The following is a 22,269-nucleotide window of genomic DNA, read 5'->3' as shown; positions in this document are numbered from 1 at the left end:
TTGTCTTCTACCAGTCAGGAATGAGATGGAGTAACAATTTTACTTAATGTTTTGTAAAATATATTTGTTGGTATCCTCAATTAAGTATGCTTTACCCCTAAGTTAGAATTATGAAACAATCATGATGTTTTCTTAAAATATCTAAAGCATTTCAATGAGTATATGATGTTTAATTTAGGGCATTCAATTTTTTTAAGGGTCTGTCATTTATTCTTTCTCCTAAAATTGCAATAAAAATTAGGTTGGGGGCTGGGGTTGTGGCTCAGTGTTACAGTGCTTGCCCAGCATGTGTGAGGCACTGGGTTTGATTCTCAGTACCACATACACATAAATAAAATAAAGGTCCATCAACAACTAAAAAATATTTTTTAAAAATAGGTTAGGTCTGATAATTTTGCCAGTTTTTTTTTTTTTTTTTTCAATGTACAAATTTGGAGTTTGTTAGAAATTATTTGCCACAGGGTTTTAGGGCAAGGGCACAATAAGAAGTAGTTTCACATTATCTCTACCCCACCTCCTGTCAAGCCTAGTCTTTCTACCAGATTAAAAAAGGGAATAAGAGCTTTATAGAACATAAGCTGGGAAAATTATTTCTATCTGTAAATTTCATTTAGGACTGCAAAGCAAACATTCAGGAATTGTGAATGCTTAAGACTTTGGCACAAGAATTTGGGGACCAGAAAAGATACCCTATATCTTATTAGTTTCTCTTGAAGGATTCAAAGGAAGCTTTCTTCTTGCTGGTCTGTTTGTGTTGGGGGAACCTCTTCCTTGGGTCTCAGCAATCTAAAGGGGTTTACTGATTAAGTGGTGTCTAGTGATCTATTTATGGCTTCTCTTTTTTTCTCTTTTCTCGAGCTTCTATAGAGAGGATGAGGATGAGAGATTGGCATAGGTGGAAACTATGTACCCATGTCTTAGAACACAGTTCTGATGAGACCTGAAGCTCTGCCTGCTCAAGGTTGGGTTCTTTCAGTAGGATTTTTCTGAAGTAGAATAGTATTTCTGACAGGCTTACACACCTTTTTTGTAACATTTTACTACTTTTAAACTTGTTACTCAGAATAGGGATGATTCTACAATAGTCATTAGCTTAGAATATTTGTATGTGTTAATTTGGAAAGAATGTGGCTGTTCAGCATTTCTTTGAACCAGGGCATATTACTTATTAGCTAGATTGCTTGTTTTTTTTGCAGAATGTTACATCTCCCATTCAAATCCCAAATTTGAATTATAATATCATAAAACCTACCAGTATTCCCTAGAATACATGGTAATAAATTTTGTTAAGAAAAAAACAAATACTAACAAATTTGTTTTCATTATGGAAACAAAGAGTCATTTTGATAAAAACCATGTATTGCTTATGGACATGCACATATACTTTGAATTTTTATTGTAATTGCCCTTCCCTTTCATTCCCACAAGACTGTTACAAAGATCAGATACAGTTTCCTCTCAACCTTCATTATTTTTAACCTCAGAAGTGTGAAATATTGATGTATTAAGGGAATAGAAACTACAATAAAGTTTTCTGTAATTGTTGGAAAATAGGATAGCTCTGTAAGTAAAATTTGCAAGGCAGATAGAGCAAATGAGTGGTAACAGCTTGACTGACTGGTGTTCTTAGAATAGAGCATGCAGCCCTAAAGCTGGGCCAGGTAGTCACAACAGTGCTTCATGAGGGGGTCAATCAGTGTACAAAGTGTCCCCTGGATCTCTCTACCTTTTGCAAACTTCTCTTACCTTAAAACAAACAGAGAGTTAGGGCTTGCCTAGCATGTGAGAGGCCCTGGGTTCAATCCTCAGCATCATGTAAAAATAAATAAAATAGGTGTCCATCTACAACTAAAAAAAATTTTAAATATTTAAAAAAACAAAACAAAAATATTTTGTCTTTTGATAACAATCTCAGAATTGAGAACTCTTTGTTTTTTCCTTTTAGAAAACTGAAGAATGGGAAAAAAATAAGACTGAAGCAGACATGGAAGAATATATATGGAAAAATAGTGCCTCAGAAAAAAATATCCTGGAAACACTTCTTCAAATTAAAGCTGCTGAGAACACAGAAGTAAATAAAGAAGAACTTCTTGGTACTAAAGAAGTTGAAGATTACCAAAAATCTGTTGTTACTCTTAAGAATGAGGGGGAAAATGAAATTAGCCTTTCTCAGTACAAAGAATCAGTGAAAATAATATTAAATTTGGCATGAATTACAACATAGAAAACCCTTATGATATATGTAATCAATATCTAATTTGATATAAAAGTGAAAATGTTTAAAAACCATTGTTTTACATCAGAGTTAAAATTGTTCCTTTCATTCTAATGTATGATGGCAATGATTATTTCCACGTTTTCTAAGCTTATACACTGGGTTTATTAGACTAATCAGAAGATCTCTGTGATTTCTCTGGTTCTAAATTTGATTTTATTTCTGTATAACATCTTTAATATTTGTATACTTACATATATAATATTAAAGGTGTTAATATTCATATTAAGTATTATTTTGTCACCTGCCACATTTCTTTCCCCTCAGATTGGCATTATTGATTGCTTTTGAAAGATGATTTTGGTTATTTGAAAAGCTAGGCTCAGAACCAGCCCCTACATTATCACCAATTCTGGGTTGAAACAGATCCTCAATTAAAGTATTTTCTAATCTAAAAGTTTGTTCCATCTCTCCCTTTTAGGATTCTTCATGTTATTTCAACTCTTTCTATGTTCTGGAGCTCATTTTGGCAAACCCAAGCTAGCAGAAAAATACAAGTGGATATTAGCTGGTATTCATCTCTCTGATGGCCCAGTTAGGGATGCCACAACTCGAGAACGAGATGAGGATTAGGGCCTTGAATTTCATTGGAGTAAGTGGCAAAATGAAAACTGCTTTTAAAAACATTCCATTCATTTGTCAATTCAGTGTTTGGTTTTGGTTTTGGTTTTTGTGCTGGGGTTTCAACCCAGGGCCTCCTGCATGCTAAGCTCACTCTGTACCACGGAGCTATATACCAGCAGCCCCAACTCAGTATATTACAAGTTACTTTTACCATTTCCAAGTTGTTAACAGGTGATTAATTTAAATCACAATGAAGGAATTATTGAGATTGCATTTACCTAACAGATGTATTTTGCCTAACAGAATTAGAGAATATAAATGAAAGTCAAAAGGAGTTTCAAACCAGTTGTCTAAAATATTTGTAAAATGATAGTGTGATTTGGTAGTAGTAAAACCAAAAGTCTACAGGTTATAAAAAGGATGAAAATGTTGCCTGGAGTACCAAACAACAACAACAAAAAAGAATGAGCAGTATGTTGTGTTCCAATTGGATACAGACAGTGAATGAAATGCAAGACAGTTAAAAATGACTTTTTCAATCATGTTAGAGCATACCTGAAGAAATATGTCAGCATATTTAAAATTCTGTGGTGTAAAGGAAAACAGATACAGACAGAGTTGAAAAAGGAAATATTTTGAAAGCAGTAAAAGCTGAGGGGGTGATAATTTGCCATCATGTCAGGAGGCATCAGTTGGGGTAATCATTCAGTGCAGATGAAAGGTGAGGGAATAGTACTATGCAATGAAGAATTTGATCTTGCCAAAGATAGATCTGGCCTTTGCTCTCTGCCTCTGGTAGGCAATCTACATCATACCTGAGAGGAGTATCTTTATTTAGGGTGGGGGGCAGCCCCCAAGAATCTGAGGGTGGGACCAGCCATGCCAAAAAATAAATAAAACTCACAATTCAGGGTGGGAGTTTTGGGTCACACAGTGTCAGTCCACCTAACACCTGAGATCAACTACCCCTGTGATCTAGTCAGGTATACCTGTGTGATGGATGCTTCTCTTGTGGGTGATTTTAACCTGTGCTTTCACTATGATAAACCACACTGTGCAAGTAATAACTTTCATTGAATTCTGCTAAGTTTTTCTAGTGAAAAAAAAATTTTTTGTACTTGAGATTTAACCCAGGAGTGCTTTGCCACTGGGCCATATCCCCAGCCCTTTTCATTTTTTATTTTAGTGACTTAGTTGCTAAATTGCTGAGTTGCTTAAGGCTTAATTGCTAAATTGCTGAGATTGATCTAGAACTTAGATTCTCTTGCTTTAGCTTCCTGAGCTGTTTTGATTACAGGGATGCCCTATTGTGCCCCACTCTCTAACCTGAGGGTGGTTTTGCAATCACCTGCAAACTTATAGTTTGTGTCAGAAGTGAGGACAGTGTTTGATTTAGATGTGGTGTTCCCTAAAAGCTCACGTGAGACAATGCAAAAAGCTTCAGAAGAGAAATGATTGGGTTATGAGAGTCTTAACCCAATCAGTGAATTAATCACCTGATAGGGATTAACTGAGTGAAAATTTAAATTGAGGGTGGGACTGAAGGATGTGAGAATTGGGATGTGGTTTGAGGGTATGTATTTCTATCTCTCTGTGCTTCCTGATCATGATGTAAGCTGCTTCCCTCTGCCACACTCACCCACCATGATATTCAGCCTCACCTCTAGCCTTGAGGAATAGAGCCAGCCTTCTATGGACTAAGGCCTCTGAAACCGTGATCCCCCAAATAAATTTTTCCTCTACAGTTGTTCTGGTTAGGACCTTTTAGTCATAGCAGTGAAAAAGCTGACTAAAACAGACAGCCTTGTAGGGGGCTGTGTCCTCTCAACTTTTGTAGTTTGCCAATTCCAAGTAACTGACTTGAGGCTGAGGGTCATAGCCATTGACAAGTTCAACTGCCTAAACTGGGTATGGTGGCACACACCTGTAATCCCAGCAACTGGGGAGGCTAAGCAGGAGGATTGCTAGTTTGAGGCCAGCTTGGACAATGTGGTGAGGCCCTAAGCAACTTAGCAAAATCCTGTCTCAAAAAACTAAAAAAGGGCTGGAGCTGGAGCCCAGTGATGGAATGTCTCTGGACTCAATCCCTAGTACTGCAACAGTATCTCAAAACTTGTTGCCATCATTATAATTTTAGCAGTAATGAAGTGGGTTTTTTGTCATTAATTACCTCCTTGTCCTTTAAAATCTGTTAATTGATACAATATATACTATGAACATTATCATATTCATCCTTAAGATAGGGACTCTAGGGTATATTGATAGTGCAGTCATTTCTTACCTCAAATTCTGTTGTATCATTCAGAAGTTACTTGAACACTTAGGCAACTAAGAAGTAGATCAAATCTGCTTTCTGAATTGTGGGTTTTTGTTTTTTCTTTGCCTGTTTTCATTCCAACCCAAGTATGGTAGTGCAAGGCTATAATCCCAGCTACTTGGGAGGCTGGGGCAGTTTTGGTATTTCATAAAATTGAACAGTTACAGACTTTTTTTTTTTCTTTAAAAAGTCTGGTGAGTTATATTGTTAAGAAGATTCCATGGTTACTTCCTAAGTGGGCTTAACAACCTTAGCCTTAGTTACTGACTGGGCCCTCAGATTTTTTATTGTTTCTTAATAAAATTTTAAATCTTACTCTGAAGTTTTCTTTGGTCCTTTTGGCTTCTAGTATGGATATAGTTTCTAGCCCCAGTTATTTTTGCTTCATTTCTGACTGATCTCTAGGTTGCCTGTCCAGTCCAAGTTTACTCAGTTTATCTGAAGGGCAAAAATAGGGCCTGAAGAAGGGCTGGAATATGTTGGTTTCCTTACAATTGCAAATATGTTCTTTTTAAATTATGGCCATTTCTATGAAACTATCAACTTCAAGAAATAAGTAAAATTCTGAGAAACTCCAAAGAGGAAAAGAAAAAAATTTTCCCCTTAGGAGCTGAAGTTTGTTGAAAGACCTAAGCAATTTATACATACTTAAAGTTATTTTTTAAAAGAATGAATATAATTGAGGGTGTAATTCAGCAGTTGTGTGATTGTCCAGCATGTGTGAGGCCCTGAGTTTGATGCCAGTACTACATTAAAGGAAAAAAACCATAAATATAATTGTATGGTAATTTAAATTTTGATATTCCCTTTACCAGTGAAATGGGGGTGCCCTCTTAATGTGTTAGGAAATAACACATTCTTTCTTTGCTTAATATTATGATGATATCTAATATTATGAATCATTAGCAAGTTCAGGTAAATTGATTACATTTAAAAATCAGATTTCTGGGGCTGAGGATGTGGCTTAGTTGGTAGAGTGCTTGCCTTGCATGCACAAGGCCCTGGGTTCAATCCCCAGGCCTCACACGCACACACACACACACACACACAAAAATCAGATTTCTATTTGTAGTTGATATTCCACTGACAAGAGATTTTGTATACTTTTTTTTATTAAAAGAAATATTCATTCTCTTTTTCACTGATTAACAATGCTGGAGAAAGAAACATCTTTTAAGCCATTGGACAGTCTATTTTAACACCTGAGAAAAGAGTAGTATTTTATTAATCTTGTAATAGGATGTTCTCTTATCCTTTATGCTTATTGACTATCTTTCAGGATTAAGATGAAGGGCCTGAAGATTAAGATCATTAGAGACTTGAATTACAGTATTCTGTATTTAAGAATCTGAGTGTAGCTTGGTGTGGTGTGGTACACACCTGTAATCCCAGTGGCTTGGGAGGCTGAGGCAGGAGGATCACCAGTTCAAAGCCAGCCTCAGCAACTTAGGCCCTGAGCAACTCAGTGAGACCTGTGTCTAAATAAATCACAAAAAGGGCTGAGGATGTGGTTCAGTGGTTCAATCCCTGATACCAAAAAAAAAACTAAATTTGAAAAATTTAGTGTTTAGAAGTAGGGATAAATCTGGTTTGACATTTAGACAGAGCTGAAATACCTAGAAATAGTATTTCCACCTGGGAAAAACAACGGTTTTGTTGTTTTTCTTTGGTCCTTTTGTTTAATGTGTGTGTGTGTGTGTGTGTGTGTGTGGATTGAACCTAGGTCTTTGCACATACTAGGCAAGTGCTCTCATATACCTAGGAAAACAATGTATACAAGCAAAGGATATAAAATAAAACTCCCAAATTTTGTTCAACAGAATAAAGGAGCTCAGAACCATACTTACTGAAAGATATCTCAGCTTTAGAAAATAAAATTAGGATTAGGATTGAGAAGGATCAATCAATTAAACATAAAAGAAGGAAGTATTTGCTTGTGGATTAATAACAATAATAGTGTGTTTTGGTTAAGCCACTAAATGATTTTATTACCACATGTGACAGTAATTTGACCTCAACTTTGAGATAAATCTGATGGTATTTTCTTCTTGGTGTCCTTTTTTTCCATGTTAATTGGAAAAAATAGGTTCTTAGTCTATTGGTGATTCTGAGCATGGGCTTTTGAATTAGACTGCCTATGTTTTAACTAAGTCCTGACCCTGATACTTACTAGCTATGTGACTTTAGCCAAAATGCTCACTCTCTCTTCACCTAAGCTTCCTTAGCTGTAAGATACAATAGTAATAGTATAATAATAGCATAATATTGGGCAACAATGACAGTTAATAATAGTTCATCTAACAGAGTTTCAAGGATCCAGTTAGTTCATATCCCTAAACCACTGAGAACTTTATCTCCTACATGGTACTAAATAACAACTCTAGGAGTCAGACTTTTGGAACTGTGGCAGAGGGACCACTACTCAAAAATTGAAAATAATCAAGAAAGCAGTTATGTTTACTAAACATTTTCCTTTTTAGAAATAGGAGTGACCATCCTGTATAATTATATTTTTTAATCAAACTTCCCTTGTCTTACAGAAAACTGAAAATTATTACCTTTAAAGCTTACAATCTCACAACATCTTTTAAGAGTTGTCTTTTAGCATATTATATTTTTTACTTTGCTTGGATCCTGACTTTTGCTGTCCTGGTTTATACTGGCCCTGTTGCTTTCGACAGCATCTGGTTGCCAGGATGACCATACAACAGCAAAGAAAGAGGACAGAGGTGCATAAGGCCACAGAAGCCAGCCAGGTCTTTGAAGTCACAGGTGCCCCATTAAGTGTCTCTTCTTCATTTTCAGATGTCTGGTTTCTGCTGTTGTACCCCTTGGTTTTATTTAGTAATTGCTTGCTACTGTTGAGTCGGGATGGAATAGGCATAAGAGAAAGCTTTGTGTCGATGGGCACAAAGAAAGGAGAAACAGTCTGATTGTCTGGATCACTGATTAAGTCAGTGCTTGGTGACACCATATTTACCTTGGTGGTAATGGAGTCATTCAGGGAAATGAACCTTGCCCAAAGATCTGTTGTTAATTCCTTGGAATAACCGGTACTGTTTGTGTTTACAACCAAATCTTGATGTGGGGCTGATGATGGAGCCTCTGTTGATGGCAACATACGGTTTATCGTGGTAGTTTGTTGTTTATTATCTAAATTCATAGCTTTTAGAATCCTTAGTCTATCCCACCTATCAGATGAAGAACGGGTGTTTAGATATGTGGGAGGTGATTGCTCAAAAACCAGCAAATCTGGATCCATACCTGAAAGATAAATAAAATACATTAATTCAAAGAGAAAACCTTAACCACAAATTGGAGAAAACTGTTGGGTTTTGCCACGATGAATTAGTGAACTAAGCTAAGTTCAACCATTGCAAACTCCTAAAAAGCTTAGCAATATACTAGCTTCATTTGAATTTATCTTAACTTCCAGGACATTTTCTGCTATGGACAAATTCAGCTACACCCAAGAAGGTTTTGCACAATAATAGTGTTAGTAGAAAGCTGCAGAAACAGTAACCCTGTGAGCTATGATAGAACATTTTTAAAATAAATTGATAAAATAGGATCATAATTCAAAATCAAGAGTAAAGCCTCAAATCTCATCCCTTTCCAATCCTTGAGGGTCCTGCTTTTAGTATTTCCTCTTTTGTATACTAACTCCTTTTCCTCTGACTTCCGGCATGCTCAAATCCTCTGCTTCTTTAGAGAGGAAGAAAAAAGCTCAATAGCTTTCTGATGGTCTCTGTTAAGAGACTACATGGTGGGTCTGTCTGTCTGTTTCTCTCTCTGAAATCATGCCAACATCCATCTCCTTCTTTGTTTTGCTTCTGTAGTCTTCTTAACATTCCTCACTATTCTGTCAAAATAATGTTTCTCTTGTTTTTTTGGTCCTAGAGATAGAACCCAGGGGCACATTACCACTGAGCTCTATCTTCAGCCCTTTTTATATTTTTGTTTTGAGAACAACTTAATGAGAACCTTCTCACTAAGTTGGCCAGGCTGGCCTTGAGCTTGCAGTCCTCCTGTCTCACCCTCCTGAGTAGCTGGGATTATACGTGTGCACTACCGTGCCTGGCTTTCATTTATAATTTCTTGGTTACTTGCATCTCATTGCTTTGGCTGCTCTCTGGTCCTCAATAATGCTGAGGATCCTCTTGAAATTCTTCTCGCTAGACTCCAGACCCCTTCACATTTGCCCCAGGCTCCCTGCTTCTCAATTTTACTGTTTTGCTCTCTTCTTGTTCCTAACTGGCTGTATAGTTTCTACATTCTCAGTCCTTGGCCTTAAGTTCTGCTACCCCTTGACTGCTTTTTTATCACCCTCCCTCCCCCCACACACAAGAAAATTGTCCCCATCTGCCACCACAACATTGATGACACTGGAATCTATATCACCAATTTTTTCCTCTTTCTTGAGTTCTGGCCTTGTCTCTCCAATGTCTTCCACCTGCACACCTTGTGTCGACTTAACTGAATAAGCCCAAAGCTGACATCATTACATCTGCCTCCTTGTCTCAGTCAGTGGCATTATTATTCTTCCATTCCCCAAACTGGAGTCTGCACTGGAGTGATTTCTGACTCCTTCATTTCCTTCATTCAGAAGGTAACTAAGGCTAGACACAGTGTCACATGCCTATGATAGCAAGTTTGAGGCTGGCCTGGGCAACTTAGTGAGACCATATCTCACAATAAAAAAATAAAAATTGCTGGAGATATAGCTTAGTGGTAGAGTGAAAGTGTCCCTGGATTTAATCCCAGGTACAAGAAAGAGAAAGGAAGGGAGAAAATGTGAAGAAAAAGAAAGAAAGAAAGGCAAAAAGATAAGTCCAGTTCACTCTGTTTCCAAAGAAATTCCAATATTCTGGTAATCATCCCTCCTTTCTATGGCAACTATAATTACCTTGCCCAGATCTTATGCCTCTCTGACCAAATTTTCTTTCTCTTCTTTTTTTCTTTTTTTCCCCCCTCCAGTACTGGGGAGGTATATATCACCAGTCCCTTTTATTTTTTATTTTGAGACAGGATCTTGCTAAGTTGCTAAGGCTAGCTTCACACTTGGGACTGGACTTTCTGCCTTGTGCCCTGCATGTAATTTTCCTAGACTAAGGTCATCAGACTTACCATTTTAATTATGTTGTTTCCTCATTAAATGTCTTTATCAATTCCCTATTTCTGAAAAATCCCTTCCAAAACACTACTCTGTCCATAGCCCTTTGGCTAACTGACCCCACCCTCTCTAGATAGCCATATTTTCACTACAACTTCAAATGTCACCATACAGTAACTACTCCAGTTTTCTTACTTTCCTATGATGTGATACAGAACTCATTTTGCTTCCTCCTGGCCTTTTCCAAGGACTCCCCACCACCACCTGCTGAATAAAATAGCTCTCATTAGTCTGCCCTTCTTGGAGCCTTTGTAATGAGGCAGTATCAAATATTTTTGTACTTAGTTATATCTTTTACACTAATTGGAAGACTTGTCACATCAACAAGATTATAAGGAACTTGAAGGCAAAGATATGGCCACAGTTTTCTACAATGTTGAACCCAGCCAGCCTGGAGCATTACGTTTTCAATGAATACAAATACCCCCTTTGTATTTTGATGACAAAACATTTTCTTCAGAATCCTTGTATTCAGTGTCTACAAACCTCAAAGCTGCCATTTATTATTTTCTTTATTTCTTAGCATCACCCTTTGACACTATAGTAGAAATGCCTAATTTGGCTCTTGTTGCAAGTTCTTGAAATACATGAAATACAATGCTTTAGCTTTTGTTCAATTGCATATGACTTGTGATTGTCTGGAATGAATTCATCCCTGTTGAATGTGCCAAACTAAAGGGAATTTCCTTCCAGTTTTCTGCCCTGAATATCCAAACCATTTCCAGGCAGAGTTCACTGGAAAATAATGATTTAGGGACGTAACACAGAGCTATTGCCAGGATATATGCTTCTACTAGAGTATTACCAACATTCTTCAAAAGTTCTGAAATATATCATCATTACCATCTGTTATGTTGTACAAAATGGCACTGGTCCCGGGCTCTAATATGCAGCTCTCCAAGGTTGGGCAGTGAATATGTAGGCAGTTGACATTGTCATGAATAGGATCATAGAAGAAGACAGCCAAATTACAGGAAACTGAAAAGGAAAGAGACAAAGTACATCTGTAGAAGGTCTTGATTTCCATCAGTTTGATGATCTCTGAATAACTTACATTTCTTTCAGAAATACTAGATTAACACTATATTGCAGAACTGTATTCAGACTTTTTTTTTTAATGTACTAGAGATTGAACTCAGGGGAACTTAACATTGAGCCACACCCCTAGCCCTTTTTATTTCTTTTTATTTTTTATTTTAGAAGTCTTGCTGAGTTGCTTAGGGCCTCACTAAGTTGCTGAGGCTGACTTTTTTCTTTTTGGGGTTCTGGTCTGAGAGAACTTTATTTACAAAAACAGGTGGTAGAATATTTTTACAAATGTTTTAATTTGTTCTAATTCATTATACATGATAGTAGAGCTGAGGCTTGGCTTTGAACTTGTGATCCTCCTGCTTTAGCCTCCGGAATCCCTAGGTTTACAGGTGTGTGCCACCATACCTAGTTTATGTTCACACATTTCACAGAACATTATGAATTACTGTAATGGCATTTATGAATATTAAAAAAATGCCTTTTGAAAGGAAAACATCCCTTAATTTTCTCTAAGTAATCTTTCACACATTCCATTCCAGTTGGATGTCAAGAATCATTATTTTCTAGTCTCAGTATTTTGTATTCATGAAAAATTTAATTGGCTACAAAAATCTCTGGGGACTTATATTGGTTTCTGGGTGCAATGACCTCACAGAATGCTAAGATGCTGAGGCCCACCAGAGAGAGAAATAGGAAAATAAAGGAAAAAATTCTGTAACCTAAGAAGAGGGAGTAACAGGAAGGGCAAAAGAATAATGATATTACTGGGAGAAGCCAAATGATGGAAAAGCAGCAGGCCAAGTGACCCTGACTACAGGTGTGCACTAGCCCTGTGTGCAAAAAAATTACATCCAAGGAAAAGCCTAATCAGTGTCAATTAGAGTGGCAGGCCGTGGATATGCAGCAGCATTGGCACACAGATTGTAGTGATGAAGCACATCACTTGCTCATGCTGTTTCCCCTTTTCTAATCAAATTTGTTCCTCAAAAATGTGCTATTTTCTGGAAAACCTGAAGTCAGATTTGTTGGATGCAAATCTTCAGTCAGATTATCTATCTTCCCTAAAATGCAACAGATTTTGCTTTTGTTCCAGTGTAGTCATAACCATGTGAAAAATTCGTTGGCCAAGAGGTATCAAATTATTTAATAAAATTAGACTAGAGAGGGGCAGTTTATGGTTACCAGACCCCAGAGCACGTCTTAGCTGTGGAATCGCTGCTGGTAGAAGCTGTATCACTTCTGTGTAAGGTTAACTATAAGGAGCGGCATCTCCACCATTACTTCTGGGACACCCTCAGCTTTCTGCATCCTTTATTTTTCCAGAAGAAGAAAGAATAGGACAAAAGTTAATGAATAATACATTGCTAATACATTACAGATTATAAGTAAAATCTCTAAGGACTGTGAGGTAAAGTTTTAAGGGAAAGGTATTAAAAAATTCAAATTTAAGACATTTAAATTTCTAACAAGAAAGTAGTTTATGCTGTAGAGAACAGTTTTTAAAGATTTTTTTTAATACTCCAGGTGTACATTTCAGAGTCCCATTTCTGAGCATGATTGTGGCAGTTGAAATTTCTGGCTTCTAGCTAAAATCTGGGATATGCCTTCCTGCCCTTTCCTGTTCTGAAGGAAGAAAGCCACAATGTGGAAGCTACAGAGGCTCTAGGATTGTGGAATTGTCCTAGATCTACAATAGTCCTGATAATACAGGGGCCACAGGCCTTGGGCATTCATGCCTTGGGAAATTTCAGAAAATGTACAGCCCCTCCTGTCCCCCACTTCCCCTCAGTGGTGGCTTATGAGAGTTAGAAGCATCTGGAAGGTAGAAATTTGGATCAACTGTCATTTTTAAAAGAACTCCCCTTTATTAAATTAATTGTTTTCTTTGTGCCTTATTAACATTTTTCCTTTTTCTTTTGTGCTTCAGGGGATTGACCCAGGGGTATTCTACCATGGAGCAACATCTTTGTTTGAATTTTTAGTTTTGAGACAGGATCTCATTAAATTGCCCAAGCTGGACTTGAACTTTTGATCCAGCTGTCTCAGCTTCCCAGGTTATTGGGCTTATAGGCATGTGCTGCCAAGCTGGCTGTGCCTGATCAGCTTTTGAGGACTTGGCCTGTGACATTTGCCCACATTGCTGTTCCTTGATGATCTGATAATACTCTCCAATTAGCTCCAAGTTTCATTTCAGACATCTTACAGGCATAATTGGGTCAGTGGGATTGGTGAGGGTACCGAATCATGGTTAAAAAAAAAAAAAGTGTGAAATGAAAGGTACGCAGCTCAGTGTAGTGTGTGTCTAGTTTGCAAGAAGCCCTACGCTACATCCCCAGTACTGAAAAAGAAAAAGAAAAAAAAAAAAAGTGAAACAATGAAGGGAATTATTTTAGTACTGTGTTGCTTTTGTTGTTTCTTTCCAAGTAGGTTTTAAATCATGGAGGAAATGAAAAATAAATGAAAGAAATCTTTAGGCAATTGCAACTTAAAATTCTGCAACAATGAAATGCTTTCCTGATTGAAAGCCTGAATCATATCATAGCCATGATGTTTACACCCAGATTCCATATCACAGAGAAAAAATCCATTAGAAAATTTGGAAAGTATGATTGTTATTATTTGATATTTAACAAAATATTTCAAAACATGATCTAAATTCTGTATTCAATATATCCCACATTTGTCAATCCAAGCAAGCCCATTTCAGAAATCTGCTATGGTACTACTATCACCAAAAGGCATTTTGAAAAGGAAATTAATGTGAACATTTTTGAAATCATATATGTTACATTTTGGGCTATAAAAATACTAATCCTGGTGGAAATATTTTCACTTAGCACTTTTTTGAAGAAAAGAGGATTTTGTTTCTTTTATATTCTATAGCATTCTGGGACCTTACTAGATTTGTAAATTGAGCCTGCTCTGGCTCATCCTGCAAAGCCAGTCTGGTAGCTCTCTTTCTTTCTGCTAGCTTGCTCTCAGGTTCTCTGTCTCCCCCATCTCTCATCCCGCAGAATCTTCTCTGGTCCTTTTTACCTCTTCACTGGCCTTTTGCCTAAGACTCCTGACTTAGGTCTTCATTCTTGGGCATTCCCTCCTATTTTGCTCAAGTGTTTTATTAATACTCACCATCTTTCCTAAGACAGCAGCTCCTACTGCACTTCTGGCCAGTGCTCTCAGAATAATATTTCAAGAACTGGGCTCCCAGCTTCTGAGACTCTTCCAAAACAATTTGAAGACCTGGGAAGCGGCGGATCCAGCAGTTTCTGTAAAAAACAGTGGGTGAGCAGAGAGAGTCTGATGTCCATCCCATGCTTAGGAGCAGTATCACCTCGGCTGCTACCACTGCCACATGCATTTCTTTGCTGTGAAGAGAGACTCGGAGAAAGTCTGATTTCCGGACAGAGTTTAAAACTGACCCTTAGGGTTTAAGCTCTAAATCTTCTGGGCTCTGAGTAAGGGTAAGCATCCTTGGGACCTTTCTGGAGAGTCATTTTGTAGAAAAAGGAGGCTGTCCTTTGCACATTGGTGTTTTCTTTTGTTTCTTCCCACCTGAGCCCCAGGTGAACTTGGGATTTATGGGAGTTCTTTCCAAACTCTTTTCAGGCTATTCCAATCTTCTGTCCCTTTGCCACTTGAAGACGTAGGTTCTCTCCTCTGCTTTTCTTCATTCTCTGAAAGCAAAGAGCCACAGACACCTTTTACTAAATAAATATAAAGACAAGTGGAAATCCTAGTCAAGTCTTTCTGAGGAAAACAATAATTCAGTAGCTCAAAATCAGATAAAGGAAAGATCTGTTTCACCGGAAATAAGACATTATTTTGTGAGGTCTTCTTTATGGCTTTTAAGGAACTTGTGACCTTGGATTTTTTTTAATCAGCTATTTATTTCTTTGAATTTAAATCTGGTGTCCACTAGAAAAACAGTTTGTACATTGTCTAAGTTGTTTTGTTTGTTTTTTACCTAAAAATCCTTGAAAGTAAATAAAATATTAAAATAAAATTTTTATTTTGGAATAATTGTAAGACCATTGAACATAGATCCTGGACCCTCTTTGAGCTCAGTAATTTTTTTGTAAAGTGCAGTCATAAGGGGTTGGGGTTGTGGCTCAGAGTAGAGCGCTCGCCTCACATGTGCAAGACCCTGGGTTCGATCCTCAGCACCACAAAAAAATAAATAAGTGAAATAAAGGTTAAAAAAAAAATGCTCTCCATTAAAAAAAAAAAAAGGACAATAAGATTTCTTCTAAAGATTCAGCCATTAGAAAGTGTTCATAATGTACATGGAATACAACACCCTTTGAAGTGTATAGTATCCAACCAAGAATAATTGTAATTTATGGTAAAAATTGTGAAGAGGTTTAAGAAGAGAATCACTGTTCTCTTTTTTGTTTTCTGATGTTCACATTTGCAAATTATTAAATGGATGACAGCTTTATGAAGTACATACAGAAAGGCATAGCATCTCTGAAACAAAGTAGTTGCTGTAGAATACACATTTCAATGGTTTTAAATATCTAAATAGTAACAGAAATACTTCAACTGCAGTGTCCAAACATTTGAGACTGCAGTGAACAATGGCTTCCTGGTTATATGATAGTTGTGGGTTCTTTATCTCAATCATGATAACTAATCATGTCCAAGCTAACAAATTAGTTTAAATCAAGAAATTGCTGCTTTCTTCTTTCCATTTTTATATAAAGCAGTGCTTCTGGCATGAAGTAATGCTACTTTAAAAAGGAAAAGGTGAAACTAATCTTCCTGATCTTTGATCTGTGTTTCTGTCAGACCTTTTTGCGCAATAACTTATTTACCTCATTAACCTACTTGACCCCAAAATGTTAACATTATTCAAATTTTCATCTCTCCATGTGTTTTCTAATTATAGATAGCCTACTTATAACTTTAACTTTTTAGAAACATATATTAATGGGGGAAATGAAGAAGAAAACATTTAAGACTGAATAACTTTAATTTGACTTGATTTGGAGGAAAAATGATATCACATATTAACTCCTAACTTTGCATAAGCCACATGAAATACACTAAAAATAACTATCTTATTCTAATAACTTCTTACAGAAAGAAAGTTTCAGTTGCTTACCTGCTAACAGATTGTTCCACCCGTTCTTAGGGGAGAGGGAAAATAGATTTTCTAATGGCAAAGCAAGGGACAAATGAGTAACAAAAAAAATCACTCTCTGTTTTTCATGAAATTCCATAGTTATTTCTATTAAGAACTGCCTCAGGACATAACTGGAAACTCTACTTTCTAACTTTGTGACCTCCAAATCTTTTAGTTACATTAAATGCAGTCTTTTGTGTTTGATATATAATTCCTTAAAGTTCTCTTGTTCCCTGCAGGGCTAATGGAACAATCCACAATTGTTAAAGCTGGCAAATGACATTTGAACAAAGATCAAAGTTTCATATTAAAGGATTTACAAGTTCCAATGCCAAAACAAGATTTTTATTTTTAAAAACACATTGTGTGTGTGTGTGTGTGTGTGTGTGTGTGTGTGTGTGTGTGTGTTTGCATAAATATTAAGTCTGGGAGTGAGTAACTTCTTCAGGCTAAGTATTCTGAAAAGGAAAGATAGAAACTGGACTGCAGAGACTAGGATGGGGGGACAGTCCACAATACTCTCAAAACTTGTTTATGTGGGACAAAATTGCAGAAACTAGGGAGCAACTGCAACTTTGAATCAAATTGGTATATAGCTTTTATTACAAATCTTATCAATTGTCCAGAACAATTACACTATTACAATGCGGTGATACATTATAATTATTTCCAATAGGATGCTCTTGAGAGGGGCTGGGAAATTAGATTCATATCTCAGAAAGCACTTAATTTCTGCCAACAGAATGATTCAGTTGCTCTGGTATGGGGACCAGGATTTTTGTTTTTAGAAGTGCCCCAGTTGATTTCCTATGATGTTTAGAAAACACTGATCTAGATGACTGAAATAAATGGAAGTTTATAGGAGGATGCTCACTTTGAATTAAGTAGAGTCATTTTAAGAACATGTACTTCCTTCATCTTATCTAAATCACCCCATGTTTCCATGAAAGAAGGACATTTCCATTTTGCCTGTTTAAAAAAAAAAAAAGAAAGAAAATTATTCTAGGAACACTGGAGGGACAAAAAAAAAAAAAAAAAAAAAAAACCACTAAAAACAAAAACACCAACAAAAAACAGAGATGAGGGGGGTACAGTGACACAGGTCTGTAATCCTAGCAGCTCAGAGGCTGAGGTAGGAGGATTACATGTTTGAAGCCAGCCTCAGAAACTTAGCCAGACCCTGCCTCAAAATAAAAATAAAAAGGACTGGAGATGTGGCTCAGTGGTTAAAGCACCCTTGAATTCAATCCCTGATTGATTTTTTAGTAGTGAAGTAAAAAGCATGTATTTGCTATATTCAAAAGACATTTGAAAAACAGTAAATATTTCACCCTTAAAGTTTTGAATTATGTTATTTATTTAACATTTTTATTTCATTAAATTGTATTTAAGGGGTTGGGGATATAGTTCAGTTGTTTGAGTGCTGGCCTAGCATGTACAAGGCCCTGGGTTCAATCCCCAGCACCACCAAAAAAAAAAAAAAAAAAAGTATTTAAAGATGAATCCTGAGAAATAAAAATATGTCATTAATTTTTCTTTAATTGTTTTGGCTTTTACTAAATTGATGCATAGTCACTTTAAGAATTCAAGCCATATAGAAACATGTGAAAAGAAATAAAAACCTTTAAATATCTTGTTATCTTAACATCTTGATAAACATCTTTCTGGACATATCTATTAAAATCATATATGTATATAAATACATAATATACATATATGTGTAGTTTTACATAAAATAATTTTATATAAATTAAATTGCAGATTTTTTTTAATGGTACTGGGAATTGAGCCCAGAGACTCACATACTAGGCTAGTGTTCTACCACTGAGCCACATTCTTATCACCTTTATTTTTTAAATTTGAGATAGTTTCTCACTAAGTTGCCTAGCTAGCCTCAAACTTGAGAACCTACTACCTTAGCCTCCTGAGTCACTGGGATTAAAGGTGTGTGCCACCATGCCTGGCCTACAGAACATATAATGTAGTAGGCTCGGGCTGGGGCTTAGTGGTAGCACACTTGCCTGGCATGTGTGAGGCACTGGGTTCGATTCTTAGCACCACATACAAATAAATAAAATAAAGGTCTATCAACTACTAATTTTTTTAAAAAAAAAATCTATTGTAAAATTATGTTTTTTAGTGCCTTTAAAGAATGATCTACATTGAAGTTATAATGGTTATATGACATTTCTTTTCGTTCTTTCCTTTTGTTTTTTCTTGTGCTGGAGATTGAACCCAAGGATGTTCTAATTCTGTGCTATATCCCCAGATGTTTCAATTTTTATTTTCAGACAGGGTCTCACTAAGTTGCCCAAGCTGACCTCAAACTTGGAGTCCTCCTGCCTTGGCCTCACAAGCAACTGGGATTACAATCATGTGCTACCACTTTACCTTTTTTGTTATTTTTGTTTTTTATTTTATTTTATTTTTGTAGTGCTGGGAATCAAACCCAGAATCTTCAACATGCTAGGCAAGCACTCTACCACTGAGCCATATCCCAGCCCCTCATTCTTTATCCACACCAAAAGTTACTCTGCACCACAGCTTTCTCAGCTATAAAATATCCTCCAAATGGTATTGTAATCCACAAAGATCACTTAACAACAGTGCCTGGCACATAATAAACACTCAGTAAATCTTAGCTACTATTATTATTATACATTGTGTTGGTTTCCAATTTTCTATTACTAAAAGCAATACTATGACTAAATTAAAAGGCATATTCTCCTCAAATTCTTAAATAAACTGCCTGTGTTTGATCATTACTTTGGTCTTTTATAAAACACAGTGATGAAAAGTATTTGAAATGAATTATAGTTTCAACAAAGGCCAGTCTTTATTGTTCAATGATCAGTCAATAACTGACCTATATAATTATACCTCTAGTTATATAAAAATATTTTATAAAGTTTAGAAATGATATTTTAGGTCTTTTTAAAATAAAGGTTTCACAATTCTAGATTAGCAGAAAACGTATTATGTGGTTTGTTGAAATGATTGATATAAGATGCTTCCAGTCCTAAATGATGTTATTGTCATGTTGGGGACCAAAAGGCTTGCAGGATCAGTGTCCAGTGTTGTCAGACTAACACCCCAGATTCCCTGTCCAACCTGATCTAGCCCTGATAATATTACTGTGCTTGAATGCGCATCATTCATTGAGTGTGATTTTTCAGTCTGCTTAAAAAGGCAAGAAAATACCAGTCTGAGGCATATCTATGACAGCTGGGAAACAAAAGCATCTATTCGTGAAAGATTCTAAAGAGTCAGAGGAGAGTCTAAGAGCTCATTCTTGGGGCTGACTCACTGCATCCTGCATTGTCTTTGAATGAGGCACAAATCCATCCCAAGTCCAAGTCCCTTTGATACAGGGTCTACCAGCCAAAGACCCCCACCTAATGCTGAATAGTGGATGTTGCACTTTACCTTCCCAAAGACTCTGCTAAATCCTCGGTCACTTACCTGGCGCTCACCGCAAAACCCCACCGTACTGAGGATGTCTCACTGCTATCTCAATGAGAATGGAAGTGTGAGGCCAGTGTGACAATGGAGTTTTATCAGTAATGATTTCCAGGCCAGGTGAAACAAGGGGAAGTGTTCAATAGACCCGAGAAAGAAACCTAACAAAACAAGTCCTAGATCCATATTTGGTTCTTCTGTTTTTACCAAAGAAGCCAGAATCTACTAGAATTTTTCCAGTCCCTTATTCCTGGTGTACAAAAAATAAACGATGATAACACCTTGCCATGAAGCAGCTAAATTACTCATTCAGAAGCACAGAGGTAGTATATTGAAAGAATTTCATGTTTTACCAGGATGACTTTTTTTTCTCTCTGGTTTTTAACCCTTCTTCCCCTTCCCCACATAAAATGCTTATTGGCATAGTAGGATGCATCTTCAGTTTGAAGTAGGGGAATTTTATCTATGAAGAAGATGTTATTTAACAACTTGTTACTCAAAAAGAAAGCTGAAGTTTATAGTTTGACAAATAAATGTGGGCTGGGGATGTAGCTCAGCAGTAAAATGAATGCTGCCTGAGGACCAGGGTTTGAACCCCAGCACTCCCCCCCACACACACACATACAGAATTAATTTTTAAAAAATACTGCTGGGTGCAGTGGCACACACCTGTAATCCCAGAGATTCAGGAGACTGAGGTAAGAGGATCTAAAGTTGAGACCAGTCTCAGCAACTTAGCCAGACCCTGACTCAAAATAAAAAAATAGCTGGACGTGGTGGCACATGCCTATAATCTCAGCAGCTCCGGAGGCTGAGGCAGGAGGATTGAGAGTTCAAAGCCAGCCTCAGCAAAAGCAAGGCACTAAGAAACTCAGTGAGACCCTGTCTTAAATAAAATACAAAACAGGGCTGGGGATGTGGCTCAGTGGTCCAATGCCCCAGAGTTTAATCCCTGGTACCAAAAATAAATAAATAAATAAAGTAAAAAAGGGTTGGGGATGTAGCTCAGAGGTAGAGCACCCCTGGCTTCAAGCCCCAGTACCCTGAAAAAAAAATCCAAATACATATTCTAAGTTGAGGACATTTGGTTCTGAAATCTTGGTCTGGGGAGGTTTTGAAGACTTTTTTTCATAAGATAAATATGTGAACACAAATTTCTCTCTTATAATCTTTACCCCTCCTTCTGTATTTTGTCTAAAGACAAAAAAAAAAAAATACAACAAATTTAAATATATTAACTGGATTTTATTTTCAATTCTAGAACAAGGCAACACCCTGATCAATAAAATACAATGAGTGTTCTGTATTAGCCAAGCAAAGGAGGTTTGTTTCATGGTCAGAAAAGGACCAAGGAAAGCAGAATCAGAGAACACAAAATAGATAGGTAACTCAGTTACTTTTCTTGTAAAGGTGAAAGCAGGGGTACTTCCTCATTATGTCAGCTACAGTTGGCTTCTTTGGAGATTGGTCTCTTCTCTCTCCTGAGATGGAGAACTCTACTGAGATCAGCTAAGGAACTTAGTTTGGACTTGGTGAGGTGGAACTTCAGCATGAGTTTGTGCATTTTGGTTTGAACTAGTGCAGGAGCTCAATCCAAACCAAAGGTCTCCTGAAAATTTTATTTAACATATGTTCAAAGAACAGTACAACAATATAAATATCTTAATAGGCTTGATTTTCAATTCTAGAATCCAGCAACATTTCATACTATAAATTAGAATAAGTGTTCCCATGGTGGGAGCAAAGGAAGCTGGTTTTATAGACAGAAGGGCCTGAAGAAAGCAGAAGCAAAAACCAAAGCAGATCAGTCACTTCAAAGTTACTCCGTAAAGCAGAATACCAGGAAAAAATAATGCTGACTAGTTAACATCAGGCTATTTCAGGTTACCTATTTTGTGTAAGAATTCTGTCAACTGGAACTGGCTTGTTTGGAAATTTGGATGTTATCACTGTAATCCTGATTTCTTGGAAGGTCAGAAAAACAGCTTAGTTTCAACTTGACACAGAACTTCACTCTGACTCCATTTTGATTTTTTGCCTGGTCTGTTGGGGCCTAGAGCAGAAGCTCAATCCAAAATAATGGTCTCTTCTCGTTTGTAGGTAACACCCCAATCTAACAATAGTTTTCTCTACCCTCTTCTAGGATTCATTTATGTCTCATAAGCAACACAAGAAGGTCCTTATTATTTGGAGTAAGCCTTCTTACTCCCATGTTCTGGAAGATGGGGAATAATTGGTCTTCCCTAACAGTCTTCAGTGGATGGGGTATGGGTATGTAGGGGAAGTGGGTGGCAAGAAAAAGTCACCCCTGTAGGCAGATGTGA

General features: G+C 36.8%; 2 protein-coding genes across 3 annotated transcripts in view; one reads left to right on the top strand and one right to left on the bottom strand.

Annotated features, from left to right (window-relative positions):
• Mrps35 (mitochondrial ribosomal protein S35) overlaps nt 1–2,672 on the top strand; it is a 49,980-nt gene extending 47,308 nt beyond the window's left edge. For both annotated transcript variants that reach the window (XM_027934254.2, XM_027934255.2), the window contains one exon: nt 1,946–2,672. In XM_027934254.2, the coding sequence (XP_027790055.2) occupies nt 1,946–2,212 (267 nt within the window). In that variant the 3' untranslated portion in view covers nt 2,213–2,672. The remainder of the gene's footprint in view (nt 1–1,945) is intronic.
• Nucleotides 2,673–7,743: 5,071 nt separating this feature from the next.
• On the bottom strand, nt 7,744–14,719 carry Mansc4 (MANSC domain containing 4). The gene is made up of 3 exons (XM_027934213.2): nt 14,491–14,719; nt 11,173–11,307; nt 7,744–8,420 (listed from the first exon to the last, which is right to left on the bottom strand). The coding sequence occupies exons 1-3, from the start codon at nt 14,717–14,719 to the stop codon at nt 7,744–7,746; spliced, it is 1,041 nt and encodes a 346-aa protein (XP_027790014.1).
• Between the last annotated feature and the right edge of the window lie 7,550 nt (nt 14,720–22,269).

The sequence above is a fragment of the Marmota flaviventris genome, chromosome 3 (genome assembly GCF_047511675.1).
Source record: "Marmota flaviventris isolate mMarFla1 chromosome 3, mMarFla1.hap1, whole genome shotgun sequence".
Taxonomy (NCBI): Eukaryota; Metazoa; Chordata; class Mammalia; order Rodentia; family Sciuridae; genus Marmota; species Marmota flaviventris.
The sequence above is the reverse complement of the archived record's forward strand: the minus strand, read 5'-3'. Positions and strand labels throughout refer to the sequence as shown.